A 25,111-nucleotide genomic window follows, 5' to 3' on the forward strand; every position below is an offset into this window, starting at 1 on the left:
CTTGGCAAAGCAGGAAGACACAATGGTCACACATAGACCCCAAAAGATGGAAAGCAGAGTTTTCTGGGCTAGAGTTGGGTCAGTATTTCAGAGCTTCTGATATGGGGTGCGATGCCCTCTCCTCACAGGATCCTCTCCACGAGGCTCAGTCCTCCTGGGCCCAAGAGCCCTGGGGGCAGGCGCGTCAAGGGCCACCCCTGGGAAGCAGGGCTCCTGCTGCAGCTGGGGCTGGGCCCTCCCCAACGCCCGCCCCCGTCGGAGGGGCTCAGGGCGGCCTCCTGTCGTCCTACCTGACGGGCAGTCGCCGGGGCTGCTCCTGGACTTCCTCCCGCGGCGGGTCAGGAACCGCTCACTCACCGACTTGGCTTCCTCCAGCAGCGCCAGGTTTTTCTTCTTGTCCTCCTCTGAGATGCTGATGTCCGGCAGCTGGCCGTTTACCAGGTCAATGATGTGCCCCGCAGGGTCTGCAGAGGAGGGGTGAGCACGGTGTGAGAGCCACGGAATCCTTGGTCCCCAACCTCAGCCCTGCCCCCAGCCCCGGGACACTGCCCAGAGGGGACTTGGCCAGCCAAATCTCAACCCGTTGCCGGGTCCTGGAGAGGGCTGCGTGGGGACAGCCAGGGCTCCCCCAGCAGGCCTGACCCCTCCAGCTTGTAGCTGGTGGATGTGGCAGGTCCTCTGTCACAAATGGCCGTGAAGCCACCTAGGTTCCCAGTACTGTCCTCCACTCTGCCATGAGGGAAGGCCACCAGGGGACCCACCTGTTCTACCTGCTCCCCTAGTGTTCTTCCTTCGGGCTCTGTTTCTTTAACAAGATAGTGAGGTTAACATATGTGGATAAAGGAAGCACTCCAAAGATCATGGGCCAAAGACACAATCCCATGGCCACCTTCCCTCCTTTCTCCCTCTACTCACATTGTTTACCCCCATCCTTCTCCATAACTGCCCCTTCTCCAGGACGCATTCCCTGGGTGAGTGACACCACCTCTCACCCAGCTGCTCAGAAACGTAGGAGTCACTCCACACTCTTCCCTCTTCCTCAGCTGCCCCCAGGTCCAACCAACTCAGCATCAAGTAAGTACCTCTGGAACCTGTGCCTCATCGCCACTCTTGCTCATCAGCTGTAACTTACCTGCACCATTACATCAGCCACCTCATAGGTCCTCCACCTCCAGGCTATCTGCTCCGTCCCATCCTCCACTGCCTATCACAGTGACCTTCCTAAGGGCCATATCTGACCATGCGATTCTCCTGCCTCAGCTCATCAGGACTCCTCCTGGTCCCCCGTGTGACGTCCAGATGCCAAACTGCACCCAGCCACTTTCCCTGATCCCACATACTCCTCTCCTCCAGCCCCTTGGTAGTGAATGGCTCCCGTTGTGCCCCCCCCAGCCTCCGTTCCTCCTCCTTCTGGTCATAGCTCCCCGGTTTGCACTGGGTGAAACTCGTCTGAGTCTCAGTCATGTTAGGAAGGAGCTAAACAATACTGCCCATCTCAGCCCAAGTGCCAGTAATGGGACCACGTACCATCCTCAGCCAGCCAATGAGTTCAATCCCCCTGGGTGACTGGTTCAGGGGTGGCCATGGAGGCCAGTGAGAGGCAACTCTGAGAATGGTGGTGCGTATATGGGGAAGAGGAGCTCTCTTTTCACTGAAGGGATGTAAGTTGCTGGTAGCCATTTGCCCAGAAGGAAGCCAACATACAAGAGAGGAAACTTGGGAGATGGGATGGGATGATTGCTAATGACCCAACATGAGCATCTGGGCTCAGGGCTCCCTGAACACACGGACCCTGGCTTTTATTTATTTTTATGTGTTTTGGCATAAGCTAGTTTAATTGAGTTTCTGTCGTTTGAAAGAGTCCTGACACACAGCCAAGCACGCAATTGCTCTGTTATGGCTCCTGCCCAGCAATACAATTGCTTCCTCCACCCAAATGACGTTTCCTTCCTCTTGTCTATCTGTCCGACTCTCTAAGGCACAACTCAGATACTCTCCCCTCTGGACTACTAATCTGAGAAGCAGGAGAGGGGAAGGGGCCAAGCCCGGCCAAGCTACCAGACCTCAGTCTTCCTACTCAAACACACCTTCAGTTGGACCCCTATCTCCGGTGGCAGAAATAAGACAAATCGGCCTAGCCCTTACCCACAGAAGTCAGGGGAGCAGTGGAAACCTTCAGGTGACGGTGAGAAAGCCTCCTGTGGGGACTGTGAGCTCTGAAAGACCAAACAGATTCATCTTGTTAGGAAAATTTGTCCATGGCTGGTAAATAGGTGACCAGATGCTTGCATATTCTTTCAAAGTCATCCTAGAGCATCATCTTACAAGCTTGTTATTTTTTCAAGGGCGAAAAAATATGGGAATTTGTTAGAAATGCAATTTCTCAGGCTTCACCCACTGACAGGATCAGAAACTCTGGGGATGGGGCCCAACCATCTGTGACTGAACAAGCCCCGGCCCCAAACCCAGGTGAATCTGATGCTCTCCAAAGTTTTCGAACCACTGCCCTTTGTAACTTTGACGATTTAGTATTTATTAGGGCTCAGACTCTGAGTGAATATCTAACTTACAGAAAACTCATAAACTGTGAATAATTGCCTGGTAGAGATGCAGATGATTTCTGTTGGGGAGAAAAGATAAAAATAAGGTTTCATTGCCCTGTGAAACATTAACCTATCTTGTATCTAACTTAGCAATCTTTTTTTTCTCTTTTTAAAGATGTATTTATTTATTTATTTTGGGGGACTCCGTTGGGTCTTCATTGCTGTGCGCAGGCTTTCTCTAGTTACAGCAAGCGGGGGCTACTCTCCATTGCCTTGCGCGGGCTTCTCATTGCGGTGGCTTCTCTTGTTGCAGAGCACGGGCTTTAGGTGCACAGGCTTCAGTAGTTGTGGCATGAGGGCTCAGTAGTTGTGGCTCATGGGCTCTAGAGCGCAGGCTTCAGTAGTTGTGGCGCACGGGCTTACTTGCTCCACGGCATGTGGGATCTTCCCGGACCAGGGATTGAACCCGTGTCCCCTAGCATTGGCAGGCGGATTCTTAACCACTGCGCCACCAGGGAAGTCTCTAACTTAGCACTCTTATTCCAGCTTTCTTTTCCTCCTCACTGATTATACTACGCATATCCATTTCTCGTATCCTCCTTTGAACTGGCTTTGTTATCCTGATGGTCCCCTCGTTAATGAGTTAAGTAAATCTTGGACACATGCTCACTATATATCTGTATTAGAATTATCTTTGTAACTTTTTGGAAATTAAACTTAGAAAATCTCATTCCAGCTAGACCAGTACATGGGCTAGTGCTGTGTAAAACCGAGGCAGGGACATCCCTGTGCATGTGAGCCAGTGTCCCTTCCAAGAGATCATCTTCCACACAGGACCCACTCTGGCCAGAAGCAGGATTCTAGTAAAAAATTCACATCTTTTAGGTCTGTTTGAAAATATCTGAGCAGTTACTGTAGAAAACTCCCCTGCTATGAGCTGTGCTTTTCTTAAAGGTTAACAAGGTGCAAAGAGCCAAACCTAGGAGAGAAGAAATAATTTGTGGGGAAAGATAATGGAAAAATCCCAAGCTCTCTCTCCCATTTTGAAAAACTGCTTGATTGTATTTCATCAATAAAATGATCAAGAACGAAGAAAAGATTTGTAAAAACTAGAGCTGTCTAATCCGCACATGCTAGGAAATACTGCCCTTTACAGCACAGACTAGGCAAATAGGAGGTTACCTGTTGACCAGGTTTTTGTCAGTCTCTTCTTCCGGTGAACTGGCATCCCCAGTGAGGATGATGGTGGGTGGCCTGCAAGCTATTCCTGCGGTGGGAGGGCCCTGGTTGTTTAGAACAAAAAACACAGATGGAGTTAAGCTCCCAGGAGCTGGAGCCCTTAGTCAAGTATCATGACACTCAGAGACTTCTTGACAAGGGTCAAATGCTGTTTATTTGGATTATTCGGGGGGGGGGGGGGGAAGGCAGTTTCTCCTTCATTTACCAAGCTTAACTTGGTCTATTTTCATGCACTAAGATTAGGGAACTTCTAAGCCATCCCTGGTTAATTCTCACTAACAATGTAGAAAAAGAATGGTGCAGGGTCCTCAGGCTGCAACCAGCCTGGTTGGGGAAGGATGGAGCCCAGCAGAAAAGGCAGTGACACCACACATTCCCAATACTCAGTGACGCCCTACATTTGGCTAGTTGTGACCTTTCAATAAAGGTGATTTGTTCCATGGATAATGGAACACGCTTTGACTTTTGTAACTTTGTAAAAATGTTTATCTACATAAATACACATTTCTGAAATAAGAACAAAAGTTAGGAGCCAATCCTTAGATTTTTGAGATAGTTTGCAACCACTAAACAAAATAGAACAAAACTACTAACCATCAAAATGAAAGAGTTATTACATCCCAGGTTGGAGAAGTTGTAGTGAAATTGGTATACCGTTATGCTGCTAATGGCTGTGTGAGTTGTAAAACCCTATCTGGAGTAGAAAAAATACTTGTTGAGTGAGTAAATGAGTGAATGAAATAAAAGCAATACTGTATAGGATATACAATAAGATCCATGAAGATGCATATCAACCTGTGTTTTCCTACACCTAAGTGTACTGGGGGTAAAAATAGGACCAGTTAACAGTAACACACAGTATTTCTCTGGTTCTTCTGCCACGTGCTATTGCGGTATTTCCATCTCAGAATTGTTCCCAGCTATGTCTGGGAGACTCTCCAGAGGTCCTGTCATATGACCCTTCATCATTTGCCTTCTCCTCTGCCCTGCCCCCTTACTGGTGGGTACAGCCCGGGCCCTCTGTGAATGCCCTACTCTCCCTGCCAAAGTCCTGTCTCCCTGGGCTCCTGAGCATGTCACACCACCTGCACTATTGGTGTGGCCTCCTGAATCTTCAGAGCAGCAGGTGCCCATGGCCACTGTCTCTGGAGGTCGTGTCCTTCTGGAGTCCCTGGGCATTAAGTGCTCTTACCTCTACTGGCTCCACTGAAGCCATGGCCTGGGGGCTGCCCTCGCAGAGCCAGGCTGAGCTGTGTTCTTGAGCCCTTGGTATGCAGGTGTTGGTTCCTTGCGAGGTGAGGAGGAGGCTCTCTCTCCTTTTCACATCATTCTTTGTTGTCAAGTGGGTGCTGTACAGTACCACCTGGACTTCTCAAATCCCACAACTTTTAGTGAAACCAGCTCTTCCCATTGTCATTTGCATCTCTTCCCTCCCTTGGCCTCAAACATGAGGCCGGGTGAGCTGGAGAAGAGTCTCTGAGTCTAGCCAGGGAACGCTGGACCCCTGTGTTCCAGGACCTTTCAGCAGGAGGGAGCTGCAGTGATGGGAGGAGGGGGAAGCCCTCAGAATCCTCGAGCACATGGAAGGGAAGTTTGGGCAGGGACTTTGGCTGGGTAGGAGGAACAGGAAGCAGCGCTGCCTTTTGGAAGAATCACACTGCACTCAAATTTCTACTCATTATCTGCTAGCTGTGTGTCCTTGGGCAAGTTATCTAACCACTCTATGCCCCCTGATCATAAAATCTAACTCACAAGGTTGATGTGAGGATTAAAAATCATGTTGACACAGCACCCGGCACATGACTGATGTTTTCAATAAATGGTAATATTACTGTCAGATTACTTTTCTCTCTCTCATTCGACAAACACAGTTTAGTTATCCATCATGTGCCAGGGGCAGTTTGAGATACAAAGACCCTCAAGAGCTCACAGCCAAGCAAGGGACACAGAGAAGTAATTAATACTTATAATAAGTATAAGGTGATAAGGGATGAAGCACATTCTGTGAAAGCTCAAAGAAAAGGAAAGAAAACTCTCTCAGGAAGGGAGCTGGAGAAGACTCTCAAGAGGAGGGGACATTTGAGCTAGGTCTTGAGGGATGAATAGGAGCTTGCAAGACAAAGATATTAGGGGAGAGGTTTTTGGGCAAAGGGAACAGCATAAATAAAAGGCATAACTGGGCATTAGGGATTCACAATGTAGCTAGAGCATAGACTATAGAGTATGTGAAATAGGAGGGCCCAGGGATGGAGGCTGCCATATTGTGATTTATAAGAAATGTATATATTTGGTCATTCAGATGACAAAAATATATTCCTCATACATATTTGGTCTTCATCCACAGTTCCTGGCTTACAGCTCCCCAAACACTTGGAACTTCCTGAGTGATAAAAGCTTGGGGAAACATCTTTTGTTATAGTATTTGGTCTCTTGTCCTCAGTTCCTGAAAATGCTTCAGAGAATTGCTTGACATGTTATAATGAGGTCCAAGAAACTAATTTTGGGGCAAAATATGAAACCAGAATAGGAGGTTGAGCCAGCTTTTGAAAGACCTTGGTTGCTACTCCAGTGAGTTTGGTCTTTGTGGTTTTGGAGATGGGGAACACTGAGGATTAGGCCTGGGAATAACTTGACTGCCCAAAGAGAAAACAGAAATGTTGACAGCAGATCCATCCATGGATCCCCGTGATTCCCACTGGTTGAGTTGCTGGAAGAGGCCCTGTTACTGAAGCACACTTCTGCCCCATAGGAATTTTGAGGAGCTCCCTGGTACATTGGAGCCGTGTCACTCTCCAGTTGGATATGCACGGTTGGCCAAGGTAGAGTGACAGGGAGTCAGCATGATGCTTGTGGCTGAAGCCAGGACCGGCCAACCTGTCCTCATGACCCCAGAGCTCCAGTCCCTCCAAGAACGCAGATATACATCTTTCTGTCAGAGACTCCTCCTGGAAGAGACACTCAGGAAGGTTCCCCAAAAGCAACAACTCCTTCTATGGATAGTTTCACCCTGATGGGCTGGTGATGAGCTAGTCACCTGCTTCGTCCTCTTGTTGCACTGTCCCTCAGTTCCCATCACTATAAAGTAGTCAATGGCCTGCGGTCTCAGAAGATGTTTGTGTGAATAAAATGAAGTGATGAATGTGTATGCTCTTTTATAACTGTCATCTGATCTACAAATACCCATTAATCATGGTCATCACTCAAATGAACAGCAGATCCACTCAGTTCTCCCCACCTTTTGTCCACCAGGCTTCACTGGTGGGAGACTAGCAAGCAGCAGAGGGGCTGGCGCCTTCCAAGGGGCCAGGAGGGAAGCAGAGGATCTTGGGTCATGGTGTGGGGCCTGAGGACACACAGTGGAACAGCACCCACGGGAGCTGCTGAGCTCAGGAAGGGGAAGCAGAGTGTCAAAATGGCAGGTGATGATGGAGCTGGGGCAGGCAGGGCCCAGGCAGTGCCCAGGCAGTGCCCAGCTAAATGGGAGAGCCAGTGAAGTGGAAGGAATGTGGGGCAGGGGGAAGGTGTTTCTCCTGGGTAGATTCTCTGGGGAGCAGAAAGGGCTGAAGTTTTCCCAGAGGCTTCTGTTCACCTCACTAAAAGGGTTTCTTGCTAACATGGCCTCTTGGATCTCAGTTAGAGAATTAGCATCCTCTGAATCCTATCCTCTGAGCTCAGAGGTGCAAATTGGAGACCTGGGAGCCTGTTTGCTGTGAGTAGCATTTACAAGTTTTTATATTAGTTACCAACATTTCATAATTAGAAGAATTCCCATAAAGGTCTGGATTTCCTGCTTTTCCTAAAAAACCAGGAGATCAAGCCATCTTGGTTCCACAGTTCTGCCAAGTAACCCTTGGTTGGAGTCAGCTCACGCTGGCTTGTTTCAGTCATTCACACTCCCTGCCTGGCCCCAAAGCATCTGAGTTACTGCTCCTGTGACCCATGATTCTTAGCCTGTCTTGGTTTTCTGGAGCGCAGGAGGTTTGTGCTTAAAGCCTCCTCCACCCACGTCATCTTTTTTATTCAAACCACTTTATTAAGGTGTGATTGACATATGAAAAGCTATACATATTTCATGTACACAACTTGATGAGTTTAGAGATAAGTGTATACTATGAAAACCTCACCACAATCCCTATCCATCGCTTCCAAAATTTCCTCCTGCCTGAGGATAAGAACACTTATAAGATCTACCCCTGTAGCAAATATTTGGGTATACAATACAGTAGCGTTAATTCTGGGCACTCTACTGTACAATAGATCTCTAGAAGTTACTCGTGGCCGTGTAACTTCCACAACATCCTGATGGAACTTCTTTCCATATGGCCTCATGGGTGACTGTTACCATGGCAATGCCAATCAAAACACTGACTATGCCTATAGTATGTGTGAGGTTCCTTCCCTGGGTGGAATTTATTTCTACAGTGAAAATTTGGCCTCTGAAAATCACCTTTTCCATGTTCATCACATTTAGAGAATTTTTTTCTTGTATGAATCCTCTGGCAAACAAGAAGAAATGCACTTTGGCTAAAATATCATTTTCACATTTGTTCTATCATATGGTTTCTGACATCCCTTGGAGGGGCTTTTACAAATTCCCAGCGTGCACTGGTGATGATGGGCTAGGTCTACATAAGGGGGCAGAAGGAGCCAAACATTAATTTCTGCATGTTGTATTCTAGAAATAAAATGGTGGTGGTGGTGCTCGGGTTATACCATATACCCATTTCCAAGAGTCTCATATATTCCAGCTGCTAAGTAAGTAGAATGCAGTTTATTTATTTAATTTTGTTGACACACTACCTATTTCCCAAAGCAATCTGAAGTCACCAACAATAAACTATAAGACATAAAAAGGAGGGAACAATTTGATAAATACAGACATCCCTAGCAGATAAAGAGAAATATATGCTTCTTCTAGCATCCATGGTTTGACCCAGAAGTTAAACTATTTGATCTGAAAGCCAATGAAGCTGTGATCCATGTGGGCGAGTCTCTGAGAGAGTCTGCCTTAGAGAATCGTTCAGCAGATAAAAAGCAAGTGTTTTCTGGGATAAATTGGGAGATTGGGATTGATATATATACACTACTAAATATACAAGTTAACGAATAAGGACCTACTGTATAGCACAGGGAACTCTACTCAGTACTCTGTAATGGCCTGTATGGGAAAAGAATCTAAGAAAGAGTGGATATATGTATATGTATATGTACAACTGACTCACTTTGCTGTACACCAGAAACTAACACAACATTGTAAGTCAACTATACTCCAATAAAAATTATTTTTAAAAAAAGAGAGAGAGAGAGAAGTCCATTCTTCATTCTCACCTCAAAGGAGAACAAACCTTAACTCCCATCCTCACCTCTCCTCTCCCCTTTGACTCTTCACTTGCTTACCCGCTGCCCCAGTCTCCTCTCTCTCTTTCTTCCTCCCTCTCTCCCTCTCTCCTTCCCTCCCCACCTTCTTCCCTCCCTCCCCCCTCGGCTTTTTCCTCCCGCTTCATTCAATTCTTTCTTGTGCATATTGTCTTACCCTTGCTTTTTATGATTGACACAAAGGATTTCAAAAGTCTTAGAGTCTAAGAGAGGGTGCCAGCCTGTAAACATTTGCACATTACTATGCTTTGTTCTGTCCACTCATACAGCGAACGTTTCTTGAATGCCTAGCGCTTGCTGTGGTCTATGCTAGGGCCTGGAGGCAAAGGTGAACTAGGCAGCCACTGAAAGGCATCCCAGTTAGCACAGTGTGATGGGGAGTGGGGTGGAAGTATCCTCCTCCTCACCCCTACCCCATCCCAGGTGGCGCCCAGGCCTGATGCCCTTAATGCTGACACTGTGAGGTAATGGTCTGCAAGGCACTGGAGGAGCTGCTTTCTGGTAGGAGTTTTCTCTGCCTCCTGGTGAAAGGTCACTTGCAGCAAAGCTCTCCTGAGGTGACTGTCACGCATGGGGCTGCAGGCACCCTCAGTCAGAGGAAGGTCAGGAGCAGAGGTCCCCACACAGAAAGGCAGACACAAGCCATGGTGGCAAGCGCCAAGCATGTAACCATGGACGCACGCAGTCTGAAGCTGCTTAAAAATCAGGAGACACAAAGCAATCAGGGAGAAATCCTCTAATACACTGATGGAATGTCCTGGAATATCCTCACTCTCTCCTTCCAATGTGTGCAAACTACATGGTAATAAAATCAAATTGTTCTCTCCCTAATCAGCTCACAGAAAGCTCTGGGCAACTTCTAATGTTCTGCAAAACTGATTTTGTGGGGAACATTCAGTCTTGTGCTGGCTGGGTTTCACTTTCGCAGGTACTAGAGAGAGAGAGTAATCAGGAGAGTGTGGGAAGATTCCAGCGGCCCTCTGGGTGAACTCTGCCAGGTTTTAATGTAGTGTAAATACCCATCCCTGCTCCCACTCTGAACTGCTGAAACAGAAGGCAGGACCTCAAGAAAGCTTGTGGGTCAGCGGGTTCAAACAGAGTTCGCCAGGCAAGTTCCTGGCTTCCGGACTTCAAGGGCATCAGGCTCCGGAGCCACACTAATTCATCATACAGCTTTTCGCATTAGCTGTGTGACCTTGGGCAAGTGACCTCACCTCTCTGTACCTCAGTTACCTCATCTGTAAAATGACTATCTCACAGGGTAGTTACAAGAATTCCACAGATTGGTATAGAAACAGGATTGCCAGACAAAATACAGGATATCCAGTTATATCTGAGCTTCAAATAAACAACAAATAATTTTTCTAGTATAAGTATATCCCAAATAGTGCATGGACATAACTGTATTTTCATTTGCTAAATCTGGCAGCTCCAGATGGAAAGCTCGCGGAAGGGTACCTGGCAACTAGTAAATGCTCAATGAGTGTCAGATGTTATATTCTGTTATTGGTAACTTTGGGGCTAAATTAATGACTTTGGAATTTGGTTTTGAGGAGATTGTTGTTCTGTGTTTTGTGTCTGAACAACCTTTTGGAGTTAAATTAGGAGGGCCTCACCCTTCTGGTCACAGAGCCACAGAGCATCTGCCCCTGGGGCATCTGGCCACACAAGCCCAAGTAATCAATGACCCAGGGAAGCCCACCTCCAAGGCCACCTTCACCTGGCTCCACTCCCTCTCTCACCATCTGCATCTCAGACAAAGTAGAGATGCCTTTTACATATAGCAGAGGCAAAGACACAAACATGGATAGAAGGAAGTGACATTTACTCAGACCTACTGCATGTGGGGCTCTGTCCCAGACACTTCCCGTGTGTTTTCTCATAATCCTCCTAGCAACTCTGTGAATGAACCTCAGGGCACCCATGAACAACTTGGGGTGATAATACCTCCTGACCTCACAGAATTGTGCAGAGGAAGTGAGAAGATGAAAGCAAAAGCCCTGAGCATGGAATTAGGGAATTAATACATTTCTTTTCTCTCCCCTCTTTTCCCACTTCAATCCCCACTTTACCGACAAAAAAACAGACATATTATGTCCAGGCCTGCACAGCTGGTAAATAGGGGAAGAGACCAACACCAGGCCTGTTGGCCTTCCTGTTACACACACTGCCCTTACAAGTCGTCTCCAGGTCTTGGGTCTCACTTCCCCTGGTTCCTGGTGTTCTGCAGGCCTCTGACACGCCTCTCTTATTCTTCCCAGCTGCACCCTCCCTCACGAGCCCCTTCCTCCAGGAAGCCCTCCAGGCTGAACACACAGCTAGAGGAAAGACAGCAGGGGTACCCCTCTCACCTTCCAGGGGCCCAGCCTTCCCAGGGATCCATTCCCCTTCCCTGGAGTCAGCCGAGCACTGCGGGAGCTGGGCCATCTCCCGGAAAGCTCACCCTTTAATAAGCCAGCAGGTCACATTTTGTTCTCCTTAAATAAACCTTATAGAAACATTTAGATGTTTATTTCGCTCATAAATTCCCAGGAATGCACAACAGTTTCCTAACTGCCTGGGTGCAGGGATAAATATAGGCCAGTGGTACAGACGGGAATATGAGCTTCCTTTCCCCAATGTCATGTGACTAGGCCTGGCTTGGAAGCTCTGGGCAACAGACCAGCCCCAGTCCAGGCAGGAGTGGGGAGTTTAGCTCCTGCACTTGGACGCTGGCAGACAGCCTGGAAGAGGACTGTGCAGGAACGCAGTGTGGGGTGGTGAAGTCGGGAGGTCCACACTGGAGTCTCACCTGGGTGACCTCAGGCAAGTCACTTAACTTCTCTGAGTTTCAAGTTCTCAAACATTATGTGGAGCTAATAATCCCCCTTTCCCAGGCTAGTTTTAAGGGTGACAATGACAGTGAGGATGGTGACAGAGGGTGGGCACTGTTGCAGCTGTATCCCCAGGTCCCTCTCTTACAGCCTGGAGGGCAAACAGGGACTGCCTCTGGATAGGGGGCCCTGGCCGCAAAGAGGACTTAGTACTCTCGTGACAGGATAAAAGGACTCTCTGCGGACTTGTGAAACAAATGATTATTCCAGCAGCGAGTGCTAAGAGCATGGGAGAGAGCAGAAGTGCCTCTGCTGAGCTCAGCTGGACCTGGGGCTCCTCCCTGCCAAGCGCTAAGGACCAGATCCCGGTTTCCTGAAGGCTCCCAGCGCCCACTGTGTGGATCTCCCCATGCACCCATGGCCTGCCCTGCCTCCGTGGACCCTCTTTCCTGCCATTGTCCAGTCTATTTCTAGCAGTCAGGGGTCAACACCCCCCCCCCAAGATTATCCTGCCTTCTTCATCACTGTTTTTACTCTCATGTCACAGACTTCAGGCGTGTAACAGTGCACACAGTGTCTATTATAGCCTTACTCTGTGGGGTAGAGGGGTACCACTCAGCCAGCCAGCCATTCATCCATCATCTTCTATCCTCTCCTCCTCCCTCCTGTCCATCTCCTCCTCCTTTAAGTCTAGGCATTTAATCATCCATACAGCCAGTTATCCACACAACCATCCATCCGTCCATCCATCCATCCCTCCCTCCCTCCCTCCCTCTCTCCCTCCATCCATCTCTCCCTCCCTCGCTAAGCTCCTACCACACACTATAGCTTATGCTGAGGGTTGGAGACACACACATAGCCCCTGACATGCAATGTAGCTGGCATGCAATCTGAAAGCAGACTCAGAGAGACAAAAAATGACAAGCTACTCCATTGCTCACAATTGCTCACAATAGGAACCAAGGACAAATAATTGTAATGTACATTCCTGACCATCTGTAATAACAACCAACATTTCTAAAGCACTTTCTGCTCTGTCCTAGGCACTTCTACAGCTACTATCTCATAGCTCTTACTCTCTGACCAGAACCACTAGAAGCCATCCTGGTGGAACAGTCCTCTTGACCCTTTCCAAGCTTCTTTTCTGTAGAGGATGGGACATCAAGCACCTGCCTCCCATACCTGGGGCTTCTGGTGTCCAGGACACTGGTTTTACTGCTGGGTGGAGCCAGGGAAGGAGACAAAGGTGGCGGGAACAGCTCAGCAGAAATGGGTTTGGATCTCCACTCAACCACGACACAACCATATGACCTTCGACAATTACACAACCTCCCAAAGACTCAGTTTCTTCTTCTATAAAATAGAGATAATTATAATATCTACCTTGGGAGATGAGACCACATAGCAGGTGCCCAATAGATGTCTCCAATATTTTGTACATCAGACTCTAATGCTTTACTGATAATTTACTTGAAGATATTTCGTTGAAGATCTGAATGGAGGCTGTTTTTGCAAAGGGTGGGATGAGATAAGTATGAATTCAAAATCCTCAAGTGGAGTATTCAAGGTACTGCCCAGTTTCTAGGGATTAGAGTGTACTTCCTTGCCTCAGTTTTCTACCTGGAAAATGGGATAATAATCATACCGACCTCTTAGTGTTGCTGTATGTAAAGTGCTGAGAGCAGTGCCTGTCACATAGGAAGCACGGTATGAGGGCTCTCACTGGGTTAGTCGGGAGGGTGCAGGCTTTTACTGTAACACAGGGCTGTGAAGCCCAGGCCATTTCCACTCTGCCACATAGCTTATATCTCATGTTCCTACGGAATGGAAGCATTTGTTGCACCTTCCGGAACTCCCTGATTGCTTGGGGAACACTGCTTGGAACCCTTCTTAAAGGACAGCCATGCGGGATGATGGTGGTAAGACTGAATGGGTCTCTTACTACGCTAAGCAGGAAGAGAGTTCCAGGTTTGTTATGGTGGCAGCTACCATGCTCTCCAGTTCTGGGCCAAAACAAAGGGAGACCCCACAGCTTCGTGGCCAGAGCTTCTAAGAGCTCCACAAACGGATCCCTTCCTTTTAGGGCCGCATGCAGAGGGCTGCTTCTCCAAAAAACACTCCAACCTCATTTTTAGTTAACTAACATTTAGGGATAGGGGTTGGGTTGAGAGTAGGGATGCCACTGGTTAGTTGAGCGCTGCAGTGATCTTGTCAACCAGACGCTGCTGTATATGAGGGTTAAGCATCAATTTCTGTCTAGAGGATCTGAAAGTGCAGAACCAAGTAGGTGCTCAGGGAGGCCTGGGGTGAGAGTAACAGGTGTCTGTGGCCTGAAGCAGGAACAGCACAGTGGCCTGGGTTTCTAGGGGTCAGTACCCATCCAACTGGGCTGTTTCATCATCCGACTGAAGGAGAATGAGGAAGGGGGTCGCACACGATGGGGCAGGGGCAGCTTGGGTTTTGGGCAAGATGTGTGACACGGAGCTTCGTCCCCTGGCTGCACGGGCTCACACACCTGGGAGGATGGTAGGCAGAAGGCATTTGGTGAGACCCAGGGCCACAAGCTGTGGTGCTTCGGGGTTTATGTGGTGGTGAGTTCTGCAGGGCTCAGGTTGGCCCTCTGTTTTGGGAGCAGAGGACAGTATTCCCTTGGTCCAGGCACCTCTCACAGAGGCCCCAGAGCAGGGCAGAGACTAAGAGTGTGGGCTCTGGGGCCAGGCTGCCCGGGTTCAAATCCCGGGCCTGTCACTTACAAGCTGTGTGACATTGGAGGAAGGTACTTAACTTCTCTGTGCATCAGTCTCCTCAGCTATGAAACGGGAATGATGATACCTACCTCATAAGGTGGCTTGGAAGCTAAATGAGTTAATAGTGTAGTACCTGTTGGCACGAGGTTAGCTATTATTAGTGGTTTTGCGGATAATGGAGAACAGGGTGAGGGGATGGTCAGGGAGTGGTGGTCAGAGGGATGCTGGAGCAGGTGATGTGAAGGATGTGAGGTCGGCTTATGAGCTAGCACTGACCTGTCCCTGGGGGCTTCCTGAAACCCTTGGAGGAGGATGGGGGGTTTTCCAGGTGGAAGTGAGAGCCAGTGAACATTGGGCTCTTATAGCTAATAAGAACTTCCCCACACCTTCAGGTTTGTAAGGCCCCTCTGAGGAGGCCATGTGGTCCCAGTGAGTGGAGTTTCTGATATGGCTGCTGGCCACAGGCCTGGAAACAGCTGGTGTCCTGGTCACACTGCCCCTGGGGCCTGGGGCCAAGCTTGGTGCCCCACGGTGAGGCAGAGGCAGGCTGGTATGTGTGCAGGGGAGGGGTGGGAGGGCGCTCTGAAGGCTGTCATGGCAGCAAAGTCTGGAGGAATCAGAGGCAGAGAGGCTCTGGGAAGATGCAAAAACTGCCGTCCTGCATCTGTGGGTCTTCACCCCACGACAGGCCATTGTGAGGGCAGAACTGAGGGAGAGTCAGGCTCCAGCACAGACCCACGGCACAGACCCACCCCAGGGGACTCTGGTTCAGCCGGTCTAGGTCGGTGGAGGAATCTGGGGTTAACAAGCTCCCTGGTGACTTACAGTATGCAGAATTTTGCCTGCCTTTGGAGGAAGGGACTTCCTGTGACCTGAGATCCCTTCTAGCTCTGATGGCCTGTCATTCTGGGGTCCCCTAATGTCCTAGGTTTCTGTCCTGACAGCTTCTATTCCTGCAAGAACCTCCTGGCTACAAGCTCCTCCCGTTAAGCTCCTCCCTGCTCAAGGGCCAACCCAGGAAACACTGCTCAGGACGCAGTCTCACACAGTGCGTTGTCAGGAGGCTTTATTTCTTTGTGGGTTTTGATTACAGCTTCTGATTAGGGTCCTAAAGGGTCTGCCTTTCTGTCTGCGTCTGTCTGTGTGAGTCTGTGTGTGTGTGAAAGTGTGTTTAGCATCCGTGTGTGTGCGTGTGTGTGTATGCACGTGTACATGCAGAAAGAAAAACAGGATCTAGGCCTACAGCTTTTGTGTTTTTGTGTGAGAAGGCCTCAGCTAGTGCTCATGTCAGTGATGGGAAATGAGGGCTGGGGCCTGAGGAACCAGAAGTAGGGCTGGACCCCGGGGAGCCGTAAAGTCAGAAGGATGCTCTGTTCTTTGCCTGCTTCACAGAGTGGGAATTCACACAGTACTGGGAGTTCCAGCCAGCCCTCCTGGCCAACCCTGTTTCCATGGCCTCTGCTGCTCCCAGGGACTCAGGCTTCAGCCCCCGGAGGCTCTGGCCCAACTCACAAGGCCTGACCCTCCCCTGAGGCTGTGGCTGCCCAAGAAGCCCAATGTGGGTCATCTGATAGGTGCAGTAGAGGGAGATCCCCTTCACTGATGATGCCCGTGGGCTTCTGGAGAACTCAGGGGGGCCCAGTGCCTGTCAGTCGGGGCAGAGAATAAAATAATACTGAATCTGATGTGGCCTTCAGTCTGGGGTCTAACCTGCCCCAGCTCCATGGTCCCTCAGGCCAAAGAAGGTCCTCAAGGGTTGGGCTGAACAGACAAGAGTCCAGGAGGCAGCCACTAACACCTGCCCGGGGAAGAGACGAGGAACCAGAGGCACAGTAAAGTTAACAGACTCAGCATCACGTCTCTTGACCAGGATGTAGAGGAGCTGTGACTTGAGCCCAGCTTGGTCTCACTCCAGAGTCCACGTTCTTAAATCCTGTGCTAATGGCCCTCCCTCATAGGATCTGGGCATCCTGGCTCCAGCTCACCTGAGTTCCTCGTGGGTCCTTCTCCCGCTGGATGCTGGCAATGCAGAGGCTATTGGGACCTGCGAACAGTCTCTTTATTATCTTGTCTTCCTTGAGCATTTGAAGGACCTTCAGAGACCATGAGGGCCCATGGTCTATAGTATAGAAGTCTGGTCCTGGTTCAAGGTCACAGGGAAAGTGAGCTTGTGGGGGCCCAGAATCTGGAGTTTCTGCTGCTCAGCTAGGGGTCTCTAACCCTCAGCTGTGTGGTGAGCTCATGGGGCCCTCCCCCTGCTTGGCCAGCCCTAGAAACTCACCCTCACCTCTGACCCAGTGAAGCTACACCTACGTGTGGTTTGAAGCCATGATGGTCAGAAAGGCCAGCGGGCTTTTGTGCTGTCTGGTTTTGTGTTTCTTGAGGAGAAGGTTTGAAGTGTCTTTTAATTAGAGAGGTTTGGAACCAAAAGGAACTGAACTCATTGTAAAAGGATCTCTTCACTGAGGGTGGAGTTACATCTTTGCCCATCTTTCATTTATTTATTTTTTAGGAACACTTATATTCTTGGGGAGCAGGCCATGGCAGCTGTTTGGGGGAGTTGCCCAGGATTCGGGAGCTAGATTTTGCATCAGAGTCCGGCTTAAGGGCACTATCATTGCGAGTAAAGTGGAAGCGGTCAGGGATGACCACAGCAAGAAGTGGTCCAGGGCTGGGAGGTGGGGATGCTAAGGGGACAGAACCTGGGAAAGTTGTGACCTGAGGATAGGGAGCCGTGACGTTTGAATCCAGATGTATTTTACTCTGTGTTGTCCTTCCCTTCTTTAAACTCCAAGCTTTCAGTAGACTAGGAAATTTTTTTTGTTGGTTAAACCTTACAGTACACTGTTGGCAACTCTTTGGGGGAACGGTCCACACGCAGTAAGGAACAGCAGCTGCAGGAAGGGGGCAATAGCAGAGCACACAGTTCGGGGAAGACTAGATGTCACCCGTGGAGAAGCAGAGGAACAGCTCAGAGCCACTGAAAGCAACTGGCAAGCAGCAACTACCGTAGCCCAGGACATTTCTGGGAGCGGGGCTCAATCAAGACCTGAGCTGGTGCCTGCAGCCAAAGGCATGGGGGCTTGGCTCGCTGTCGTTTCGAAATTCAAGGGCTCTCCAAGGCTGCCAAGTTCTGCAACATCTCAATCCCATGAGCTCGGGATGTGGGGATACAAGAGGCCATTCTTTTCTAAGCGTTTATTATCTTAGTTCCCACAGTTATGATGTGTAAAGAAAACAAATGTCATCATAACATGAAACTATTCACTAAGAATCTGCCCACTTGTCAAATTAATGCTCACTCGTACAAGCTTCCCTCACTTAACAAGTGTCTATCCCACTGGCTCAGGGCAGATTGGAGAAGTGTCAGATACAACAGGATGATATAAGTTCAGTGCAAACCAACTGCAAAGTTCACGAAGTTCACAAAACCATGTCTGAGAACTTCACGTACAAGGTCTTAGACCAATGAGCAGCAGATGTAGCCGGACCAGTTAACGAATGGAGTCAGAATTGTGAGGATGATGGCAAGATGGGTTCTTCATGAGGGAATGATTTGAATATTGAGGGATTGAAAGAGGTCCTTAGGAAAATGAATGAACCCCTTAAATATTAAACAAACAGAATCTCTTAATGAAGGTGCTATAAAGTAAAATGTGAAGGTTGTGATAACACATGAAAAGCTCATTTTGTTGGCATAAAAAATATACCAATACCAAAGTCAACGCACTTGATTAAGATTCTTTGTTCATTCTAAAAATTAGCGTATAAGCTATATTTTGTAATATGTACAGCTAAAGATAACTTGTCTTCACCATTTCATTTGTACAATACAACCTCAATGAGCCCCTTTAATTCACTTTCATCATTTCCTTTTTTATAATAAAATCTCACTGAAACCCTTTTTCACTATTTACTGAGGAATTTTGACCTTCATTTCAAGTGGATTCACTTTAAGTGACCTGGTGCTTGTGCCCACGACCCTGATACATGAGGCCTTCCATGCTGACGGTCCTCCTCCGAGCCTCTCTCCATCCTAGGAGGGTGGTGTGACTTCCCAGGGGGCCTCAGTCAGACACAGCCTACAAGGTAGCACTCTCAGGATGTGTGGGGACCTTGGTCAATTCAAACGACCTTTGGGTATGTATTCCTCGGCGTGGAAGCCGCACACCTTCCCCAGGCCCACTGCAGCCTGCACAGGCTGTCAGCAAACCATGTGGCCTCAGCCCAGGGCGCTTGGCGTGGACCGGGCCGGGGGAGCTGCAGGCAGGGGAGAGGCACTTACTTGGCCAGCCGGGCTCTGGGCTGCCTGCGGCTCTCCAGGGGGCTCCTCGTCCTCAGGAATGTGGGGCATGGCAGCCTCCTGGTGGGAGTGGCTGCGCGTGCCCGGAACCTCCGCTGCGTCAGCCCCAAAGATGCTCCAGGAGGCCTGGGCTCCACAGGCTGAGGAGACGCCAAAAGGACAAGTCAAATCCACTCCCATCCCTGACCCATGCTGGGTCCCGTTTCCAGGTGCCACAAGCCGCGGAGAGAGCCTGCTTGAGTTTGCATCAACAAGGGCTAAAGAAGGCGAGCCGAGGGAGTTTGGAATTGCATTTCCTCCTGCTCCCTGGCTCTGTTTACAAAGTCAGAGGTGATCCAGAGATTTTGCATCTAATTTGGGCCATACAGTAAACACAGCGATCCCAGAAGGGAGAAGAGTGCTTCGAACTCCTCAAAGCCATAGCCGATGGAGGACACTCCATTGGGAGCCAGACTTGTATTTGTCAAACATGTGTTGAGCAGCTACTGGGTGCCAGGCACTATCCTAGGAGCATTACCGACATCACCTAAATTAATCCTCACAATGACCCCTGATGCAGGCATTACTATTCACATTTTATAGATGAGAGAACTGCTTCAGAGAGTAGAAGTCATTTGCCCAAATCATACAAAGAACGAAGCATTTGAATCCAGATCTCCCTGATTTGGAGGCCACTATACCACACAGCCTTGCTTGGCCAGGTGGGGGAGGAGGAAAGGATGGTGTCTCCCAACTTCCTGCCCCATGGCTCACCTCATGCCCTTCAACAGCTCTTCTAACCCTCAGTACAGGGCTCTCTCACTTGAGGACAGCTCTCATTGGACCTGTCAGGCCTGCTAAAGTCATCAGTCTGGAGGCTCAGCCAGGGTGAGTCTCCTGTGCCTTGTGCAGTGCTTGCCCTCAGCAACCTTGGGTTGCTTCCCCAAAGCTACACTTAACCCTTCCCATGGGGTAAGGCCTGGCCGGGGTTGACTCCAGGCAGCATAATCTCATCCATCTTGCCTCAGTGACTGGCTCAGGGATGGACAATGGATCCAGCCTAAGCCAATGAGCATGTGGCAATGCTCTGGGACCCAGGTGCTTTCTCTTGCTCCGGGTGGTGGAGTGTGCAGATGTGAGACCTGGTGCTGCAGACGCCAGTTTCCTTCCACAAGGAAGGTCAGACTGAGGAGAAATCTGACACACCCAGAGGAGAGCAGACCCAGGAGATCTGCAGAGAAACGGAGCTGGAGCCCTGATCAAAGCTCACCTGCAGCTGAAACTCTTTCTGAACTAGCCAGTTACAGAAACAATTAAGTCTCTTAGTGTTTAAGTCAGTTTGAACTGGGTTTACTTGTAACTACTAACTTGTAACTACTTGTACTAACTTGTAACTACGAATGACTGTTACTTCTAAGTACTAACTGTGCTTTCACACTTTCATGTTTCTTGCCAGTGAAGAGGTGTAGGACCAAAATCTCTCCAATAAACCTGAGCCAATGGGTCTGGCTCCTCTGCTTCCTCTTAGAAAAGGGGGCCAGTCATGTCAGGTCTCCATCTGGAGAGGCAGGAGAGCAGAAATAGTAGATAGAGCACAGGCTTTGGAACCAGATACCTAGATCTGAGTCTTCACTCTGCCACTCACTGGCTGTGTAGCCTTGAACGTTTGCTTCACCTCTGAGCCTCGGTTTCCTCGTCAGGGGAACAGAGATATAAGAACGCCTCCCATGTGGGACTGTCCCTAGGATGAAAAGAGCACCCAGCATGGAGTAGGTGCTCCCAGAGGCTACCTGCAGCCCAGAAGGTCCAGAGGGCTCTGCCTGGGCTCTTCCCACCCCTAAACTCCTTTAGGTCCCCTGCCCTAGGGGGATGGATGACACCTCCAGGGACCCGAAAAATCAACAACCGGCCTGGTTCTGCAACTTCAGAGGTTCCTTGAAGGAGCTGCTCTGGGAGACAGCAGATGAAAGGCACCAGAGGCAGATGTCGTCCTCAGACCCTGCCCTCGGCTGAAGTCAGGGGGCTGCTGGGACACACACAGGGCAAATGGAGGACACTGCCATTTACTGAGTATCCACTATACCCTGGGTCCTATGCAGGATGCTGTCTGCTGGAGGCTGCAGGAGGAGAAGCCAGGAAGCCCTGCCATCGCCCAGGACACCAGGTGTTCTTCCTGTACCACAGAAATGGCTTGCAAAGGCCCTAGAGCCAGAGTGCTGTGATGCAGCTCAGATGTGGCATCAGTCACAGCCCTGACAGACGCCCCAGCTAACACACACCTCTTGACTGAGCTCCCTGAGGCAGGCAAGGGGTCTTATTGATCACGGATACCCAGAAGGTTCATCCAGAAATGCTTGTTGACTTGTATTTAAAGAACTGGAGAACTTTAGCCCCGGAGTTTTGGTCATTGTGACCACCATCTTGGCTTTTGTCATTCTCTGCGGTGGACAGGGAGCCCTATTCAGCTCTGAAACAGTTGGGGTGACCCCTGCTGGTCGGCTCAAGAAATCTCACTTCAAGAAGATGATCTGTGAGCAGAGTCATTCATTCCTTCACCACCAACACTCACACCTACTCTACCATAAAGATGATGAAAATGTGGTCTTGGCCCTCAAGGAACACGGAGTCCAATGGTGGGAGGAAGTTGGAAAACAAGATTAGGAGGTAAACACTTTGGAAGTGAGAAGCTGCAGGGTCCCAGAAAAGGGTCCCTAACTCCAGAAATTGGGACGAGTGGAATACAGTTTTAGGGAAGAGTCCACGCTAGAATGGTGTTTAGACTGAATCATGAACACTGAAATGCTGACTGAATTTCTCTGAACAGAATAGCTGGAGGCCTAGTGGAGGAGGTGAGACAGGAAGGTGGGTCATGGCCAAGAGGACAGATTTAACCTGGCTCTTGGGAATGAGAGCTCTGGGGCCAGGGCATGCTGTGCCTCCCAGCTCAGGTTGTTTCTGTATAAGTAAACTCAGCATCAGGTTTGCCCAAAGGTGAGCTCTGTGATTGATTACTATCACCTTGACTTGGATGTCAGCTGCAGTGACAACAGTGGTGCTGGGCAAAGCATATGGTAACAGAGTTTGAGGGTAGCAAAAGAATACCCACAAACCCCAATTCTACCAGAAAAGTGCACTACACATCCAAAGAAAACTCTTAAAATGATGTGTGATGTGTGTGCAGGTCTCCAGGCCTCTCTTTTTTTTTTTTAATACTGTTTCATTTTATTTAAATTTATTTATTTTATTTATTTACTTTTGGCTGCATTGGGTTTTTGTTGCCGCACGTGGGCTTTCTCCAGTTGCGGCGAGCGGGGACTACTCTTCGTTGCGGTGTGTGTGCTTCTCATTGCAGTGGCTTCTCCTGTTGTGGAGCACAGGCTTTAGATGCGCGAGCTTCAGTAGTTGTGGCACGAGGGCTCAGTAGTTGTGGCTCATGGGCTCTAGAGCGCAGGCTCAGTAGTTGTGGCACACGGGCTTAGTTGCTCCACGGCATGTGGGATCTTCCCGGACCAGGGCTCAAACCCATGTCCCCTGCATTGGCAGGTGGATTCTTAACCTCTGCACCACCAGGGAAGTCCATCCAGGCTGTCTTAATAGGAGTATGGTTTCCAAAACAGGGAAGCTGACAGTTCTACTTTTCTTTTATGTCTTAATCTACATGAAGTGTATTGTGCTCTGCATGCTAAGAGGGATTCAGATGATCTGGGGCATGTTCAAAAGAGGAGAAGCAGGGGCTTCCCTGGTGGCGCAGTGGTTGAGAGTCCGCCTGTCGATGCAGGGGACACGGGTTCGTGTCCCAGTCTGGGAAGATCCCACATGACGCGGAGCGGCTGGGCCCATGAGCCATACCCGCTGAGCCTGCGTGTCCAGAGCCTGTGCTCCTCGACGGGAGAGGCCACAACAGTGAGAGGCCAGCGTACCGCCAAAAAAAAAGGGGAAGCAGGACAAGAATTTGTGTTTAAAGAACTAAAGACCTTTAGCCTGGAAAAGAGAAGGTACAGGAAGAAATAAAACCTCTTTGCAGATATTTGAAAGCCATTCATGTAATTCTATTGTCCCCGAAGGGTAGATGCATGGCCAATGACTGAAAGGTGAGATCAAGGCAAGGGAAAACTTTCTAGTGGTTGGAACCATCTGAAAATGAAATGGGCTACTCTTTAAGGTAATGAGCTCCCCATTCCTGGGAGAGTTTCATCAAAGGCTGGGGCAAGGGTCATAGGATTCCTAACCCACTTCAGGGGCCTTTTCCAACCCTGGGAGTACCTGAAATCCTGATCTCCTCCTAATCACAACAAACCACAGATTTGAGGGCCCCATCCCATAGGATTCTAGGACCATGGAATTCCAAAGTCGCATCAGAAATACCTCCACTTCCTTTCCTTCACCTCCTGCTCTTCAAGAAAGACCTTGAGTCAGTCCCTGGGTCAGAAAGCAAAGTAAAACAGAAACGAATTAAGTCAGACAAGCACTAAGAGGTGTCAGCTACTGCAGGATAAAGCAGAGTGGAGGCTGGCTGAGGTCCCACCCTTGACAAGATGGAACCCCAAGCTCCTCAGGGGGAACCCCAGCAGCCCCACCCTCCCAGGCCATTCCCACGCTGTTCCGGCCCCATCGCTTTCTCTCCCATCCATTATTGTAAACTCGCTGCTTAAAATAGCAAGGTAAAAGCAGAGTCCCTCCCCCAGGGTGACATCTGGGCTCCTCTGGAGCTCGTGGGCACGTGGACCTCGCATCCATCACAGCAAAGTTTTGAATATAGTCTCCAGGAAGTGGTGATCTAGAGCAACGACCCAAAAAAGGAGAAAATATTTAGTGATGTTTGGTCTCTGAGCCGCTCCTTCTTTAACCCATTTTCAGGGCCCTTCTTGCTGCCTCTCCAGCTTGGTCAGCAAAGGGTTAGGTGGGTCATTGCCAAGAGCCATCAGCCCTTAGGACTCTACTCTTTCTGCCCCCAGCCAGTGCTTAACTATACAGCTCGGCCTATTTTACAGGAAGGAAAACTGAGGTGCAGAGAAGTGAAGCAACTTGACTGGTCCAGCTACCTTTGTCCCCGGCACAAATTATCAAAGCCTCTGCTGGAATAACTATCCAATGATTTGTGTCACCAAAAAGGCCAAAAGCCTCTAAACCACATTTAAATATTTTTATCTGTCCCTGGTTATTCATTAAAGAAAGCAAAATAATATACTTTTATTCCTTTTTATTCATCGGATATTTCTAGGTCGCCTACTGAATATCGGACACTATGTGAGGTGCATTTCAGATGCTATCTTGTTTATTATTCCCATTTTATATATTAAGGAACTAAGGATCAGAGAGCTGCAACAACTTGCTCAAGACCACACAGCTAATAAGTGGCAGGCCAAGGATTATAACCCAGGCTAGTTTGATTCAAGGCCCCTCATCTCTCCCCTCTTCTACTCCGTCCCCTCCACCAGGAGTTCTGCTAGTGTGTAGCAGCTGAACGCCACATGGGTTCTCGCTGTCCTGCAGGGGAGAGTTGGAGTGTGCGTTCCCAGAGGGGATAAGATAGTGGTGGGGCAGGGGAGAGGAAGCAGCAGGTTGTGAGGCTAGGGGTTTTACAGGGACAAAAGAGCGGGCCCACTGTCAGGGGCTGCATGATCCCCACTATGTAGGGTGGCAAGCGCACACATTCATCCATCCATTGGTCTGTGGGTCCATGTGTTCAACCACTCAACTTCTTAATCTTCTATTTATACAACTGTCCATTAGTTTTTCCATCCAACCTTTCACCCCAGAAAGGCCCACACTTGTTAGGTGAGTAGCAGAGACTCTGCCCCTGGGAATAGCTGCTGTAGGACCCTGTGGGCTGTGGGGAGAGGGCAGGAGGGGGCTGTTCTGACAGAGCAGCCGTAAAGCACAGGCATGCCCATCCACAACAGCAGAACACCTCCACCCTGCCCATCTCAGTCATGGAGGAGGGTGGCTTCCTGTGGGGCTGCCTACGTGCCAGCAGGCACAGGGGCCAACACTAAGAGTCATGACCTCTCAAGTGCCTTTACACCCCCTTTGGTGCTCTCAGCAAGCCTTGAGGTGGATAGTGTAAGTACTATTATTCTTAGCATTATGATTAGTCTCATTTTACAGATG

General features: G+C 49.3%; 1 protein-coding gene across 2 annotated transcripts in view; it reads right to left on the reverse strand.

Moving 5' to 3' along the window:
* IRAG1 (inositol 1,4,5-triphosphate receptor associated 1) overlaps positions 1–25,111 on the reverse strand; it is a 115,930-nt gene that overhangs the window by 55,326 nt on the left and 35,493 nt on the right. Inside the window, exons 2-5 of one of the 2 annotated variants that reach the window (XM_065881554.1) lie at positions 19,004–19,161; positions 3,726–3,826; positions 2,146–2,216; positions 291–464 (exon numbers count right to left, since the gene is read on the reverse strand). In XM_065881554.1, coding sequence (XP_065737626.1) covers positions 291–464; positions 2,146–2,216; positions 3,726–3,826; positions 19,004–19,161 — 504 coding nt within the window. Of the gene's footprint in view, positions 1–290; positions 465–2,145; positions 2,217–3,725; positions 3,827–19,003; positions 19,202–25,111 lie in introns of those variants that run through there. The other variant, XM_065881555.1, reaches the window with a different exon arrangement.

Source organism: Phocoena phocoena, chromosome 8 (assembly GCF_963924675.1).
Source record: "Phocoena phocoena chromosome 8, mPhoPho1.1, whole genome shotgun sequence".
In the NCBI taxonomy this organism is placed as follows: domain Eukaryota; kingdom Metazoa; phylum Chordata; class Mammalia; order Artiodactyla; family Phocoenidae; genus Phocoena; species Phocoena phocoena.